This window comes from Poecilia latipinna, unplaced genomic scaffold (assembly GCF_001443285.1).
Source record: "Poecilia latipinna isolate Pla-1442-1.1 unplaced genomic scaffold, P_latipinna-1.0 Scaffold3525, whole genome shotgun sequence".
Lineage (NCBI taxonomy): Eukaryota > Metazoa > Chordata > Actinopteri > Cyprinodontiformes > Poeciliidae > Poecilia > Poecilia latipinna.
Genome location: NW_015116141.1, coordinates 19,574 through 23,706, shown reverse-complemented (window position 1 = coordinate 23,706; position 4,133 = coordinate 19,574). Strand labels below are relative to the sequence as shown.

General features: G+C 42.4%; 1 protein-coding gene across 1 annotated transcript in view; it reads left to right on the top strand.

The window, feature by feature from the left end:
* LOC106941165 (protein 4.1-like) overlaps positions 1–4,133 on the top strand; it is a gene marked incomplete at its 5' end in the record, with an annotated part of 24,198 nt that overhangs the window by 7,553 nt on the left and 12,512 nt on the right. The window contains 2 exons of the mRNA XM_015024108.1: positions 2,233–2,451; positions 2,736–2,823. Of these exons, the coding sequence (XP_014879594.1) occupies positions 2,233–2,451; positions 2,736–2,823 (307 nt within the window). The remainder of the gene's footprint in view (positions 1–2,232; positions 2,452–2,735; positions 2,824–4,133) is intronic.

Sequence of the window (4,133 nt, the reverse complement as noted above, 5' to 3'; positions counted from 1 at the left end):
ATGTTTGACAGTGTCATGACAGTCTTATTCAACCCCCTTCAAATAAAGTGTTATCGACAATTTTTATGCTATTACTTAACAATGGTCTCAAAATGACAATATTATCGTTAATCACAATAATTTGTAATTGTGATAGGCAGGACATGAAATATCTCATTCACTTTAAAAAAAAAACCGCAGCAAAAAAAGTTGCTATAAACACACCTCAGAACAGGGATAAACAATGAGTCTGTGGCGCCTACAATCACAAGGAATTCAGATCAAAGCATTGCAGTTCCACTTTATATGGACCATAAGTGATTGATTTACATGTAAAAAGCGAGGATTTAAAAGCATGATATATACTCTTTAAAATAGCATTGCTCAAGTGGAAGCAAAAAGTACAGTAAAACTACTTCCAGAAGTATATGTTTTGCAACAACTTCTAATTATGTCCAAGTGTGATTGAGAGTCATTGCTTTTGGGCTCTTAATCTCAAATTTGGAGGAACAGATGAGTTTTCTTTTGTGAAAAATGTCTTCAATCTATTTGTCTATACTCCGAACCGAACTTGGAAATAAATCTTTTCAGTTTTCTGCTTCATCTTCTTGGAACTAGTTGCAGAAATACTTATAGGGACTCTATATGACTGTATGGCTCTACATGTTTTTATGGCTGTTTTTATTTATAGAGGGAAAAATGAAAGCAGTAATGTCAAGAGACATACTGTATAACAACCTCATTGTTCTGGACTGGGACGATGATTTATTTGTCAGCAAGACAAAGACCCAAAGCATATGGCCAAGGTCCGAAAGGAGTGGCTCAAACGCCAGTCTGAAAGTCATGGAGTGGCCAAGCTAGAGTCCAGACTTGAATCCGATTAAACATTTGAAGAAGCCTCTGACTGAAGACACTATGGAGACTAAGGGTTCTCCACAATTTTCTTGATTTTACGACAAATCTTTTTTTGCATTGTCATCTCAGAGGTTCCACAGTCGTTCTAGAACAGAACCAGAGCAGAACCAGCCTTCTTTATCAGGCTGTTGCGCCTTTTTTGGTCTCTGATGCTGCTGCCTCAACAAATGACAGCAGAAGAAATAAAACTCTCAACAACAGACTTATAGAAGATCTGAAGCATCTTGATACAAACTGTGAAGGATCTCAGCTTCCTTCCAGAGGAAGTCTAGTCTGCTCTGTCTCTTCTTATAGACTCTTCACTGTTGCATCTCCAGTTCAGATTGTTGTTGAGATGAACACTGATGAACCACCTCCATTTCTTCTCCCATGATGGAAACAGGATTTGATCTAACTCTGTTTCTCCTGATATCTGCAATCATCTCCTTTGTTTTGTTCATATTCAAGATGAGATGACTGTTCCCACTTACTCAGCCTCTTGTCCATCTCTGATATACCCAACAACTGCAGAGTCATCTAAGTATTTCTGTAGATGACAAGAAGTCGGATTTGTGCTGGAAGTTTGAAGTGTATAGAGTGAAAAGAATAGTGAGGGTACAGTTCCCTGTGGTGCTCCTGTGATGCTGACCACCTGGTTAGACACACAGTCCTTCAGTCTCACAAACTGTGGTCTGTTTGTTAGGTAGTCATATATAGATCAAGGCGATTGTTGAGGCCTCCTCCTGTGTCTTCTGGAGTTTCTCACAGAGCAGATCAGGTTGCATTGAGTGAGATACACTGGAGAAATCAAACAACATGATCCTCATGGTGCTGCCTGCTTTGTCCAGATGACAGTGGGTTTTGCTGAAGCAGTGTAGGATAGTGTCTTCAACTCCAAATCCATCGCAATAAGCAAACTGCAGGGGGTCTTGATATGTGCTTATTTGCTTACTCAAGTGAGCCAACAGGAGTCTCTCCAAGACCTTCATGATGTGGGATGTCAGGTCATTGATCAGTCAGTGATGACTGATGGGTGAGTTTCCTTTGGTATTGGAACCAAAGGGAGCAGCAACATCTCCTGATTTGGTCCTGATTCTGCTTCCACAAGACAAACTTTCGGAAGCAGAAGAGTCCATGACTGAGGTGGAAGATGGACAGGAAAGCTGTGGGTCAGAGGAAGGTGGGATGTCTGTTTGTGTGGGGGCACGAGATGATGATGATGATGAGCTTGTCCCTGAACTGAACCTTCTGTAGAAGATGTTCAGCTTAATTGCTCTGTTCAGACTTCCATTAAAAGCCCATTTCAATTTTCCTTGAAAAATTGTAACTGATGAATTATTTCTGTTTTGTACATTAAAGGTACTACCTGTGTCTGCAGCTGCGGAAAGACATCCTACAGGGACGTCTTCCTTGCTCATTTGTTACCCTGGCTCTGCTAGGTTCCTATGCCTTGCAGTCAGAGCTGGGTGAGTATGACCCTGAGGTGCACGGCAATGATTATGCTAAGGAGATGAAAATGGCCTCAGGTCAGACAAAGGAGCTGGAGGACAAAATGATGGAGCTGCATCGTACATATAGGTGAGATTACGGTCTAAGTCAACCAGTGATGGAAATGGTTTTTACATTCTCAAATTATTATCCACTTTATTTCTATGTCTTTTTAATGGTCTGACTACATTTTATTATCTGAGGCACTTTAATAGTATTGTTCAACACTGTTCTTTGATTTCTGCAGTGTATCTAACACAATACAGCGCATCATTAATGAATGACTCATTCATTAATAATGTAGAACAATATATTTTGTTTTTCCCATTTTTCAATGTATAAATTGTTACATTTCTATTTCTTTCTTTTGGCAGGATAATGTGTCCAGCTCAGGCAGACCTGATGTTTTTGGAGAATGCCAAAAAACTCTCTATGTATGGGGTGGACCTTCACCAGGCTAAGGTGAGCTGAAGTGGGCTTTTCAGTCTCAGTTTCCCCAACATTCATGTACAAGTCATACAATAACAAATGCAAGAGGAAACTGGCCCACTTGGCTGCCGCTTCCCTATCTGATTAAGATTGACAAAAGTTTGTTTAACATTACTGGCCTTGCTTTCCTAACTATTTTTGGTGTTTTCTCAAGGTAAATTACTTCTGGATTTTACCTCAGTCTGGTTATTGGCCAGTATGGTGTGGTTTTCCTGCCACGTTTGTGCATAGCTAGCTTACCTGGCATGTTCTGCTCTCCCTACTGTCTCACTCCATTGAGACTACCTTGGAACAATCGCCCAACCTATAACCGATGATGCAGTTCCAGGCTTCGGTTTGCCTCTTAGCCTTTCTGTAGTGTCTTCCATCCAACACCAAGGCCACGACTCTCTGGTACACCTCTTTGCAACTCCCTTCTGCTCAGCCATCACACACCTTTACCAGCAGACCTCATCACAACTTCAAAACAGCATGGACTTCTAGGATGTCACCTTTGCACTCACAGAGGTTCCTGTTGCAAGTTTGTTTAAAAATTTTCTCCCAAAAATGGTATTCCCACACTCTGATCTCACCATCGCTCCCGCTTCTTAGTGCAATGACTCCACAACATTCGCATACTTCATCTGTCACAACTCAATATAATGCCTTCCCTATGCCATTTCCCACCTTGAGGACACCAAAAAAAGTCCATCAGAGCAGCCTTATTCAACACCTGATGTTTCTCCATCCATCCATCCATCCATCCATCCATCCATTCATCCATCCATCCGGGTCGCGGGGATAGCAACCTAAGTAGGGGCATGCAAGGCTTCCTTCCCCCTAGCCACTTTGGCCAGCTCCTCCTAGGGTATCCTGAGGCATTCCCATGCCCAGGCCATATTCTCTCCAGTGTGTCCTGGGTCTTCCTCTGGGTCTCCTTCTGATGGGACGTGGCAAGAACACCTCACCAGGGAGGCATCCAGGAGGCATCCTAACTAGATTCCCAAGCTACCTCAACTGGCTCCTCCATGGAGGAGCAGTGGCCCTACTCTTTAGTCCCTACCGTATGACTGAGCTTCTCTCTCTAAGGGAGAGCCCAGACACCCTATAACAATATCTGATGGCCATAATTCATCAGATACTGTTCCCCCTGTTTTAAACAGGGGGAATGCATCCTGATGGCTAAAAGCCATCCATCATATACTGTTCCCCCACTTTAACACAGGGGGAACAGAATCTGATGGGTGATATTGAGCACTAAGAGGCATTGCCCCAGTTTTAGGTTACACAGAGCTATAAGAATG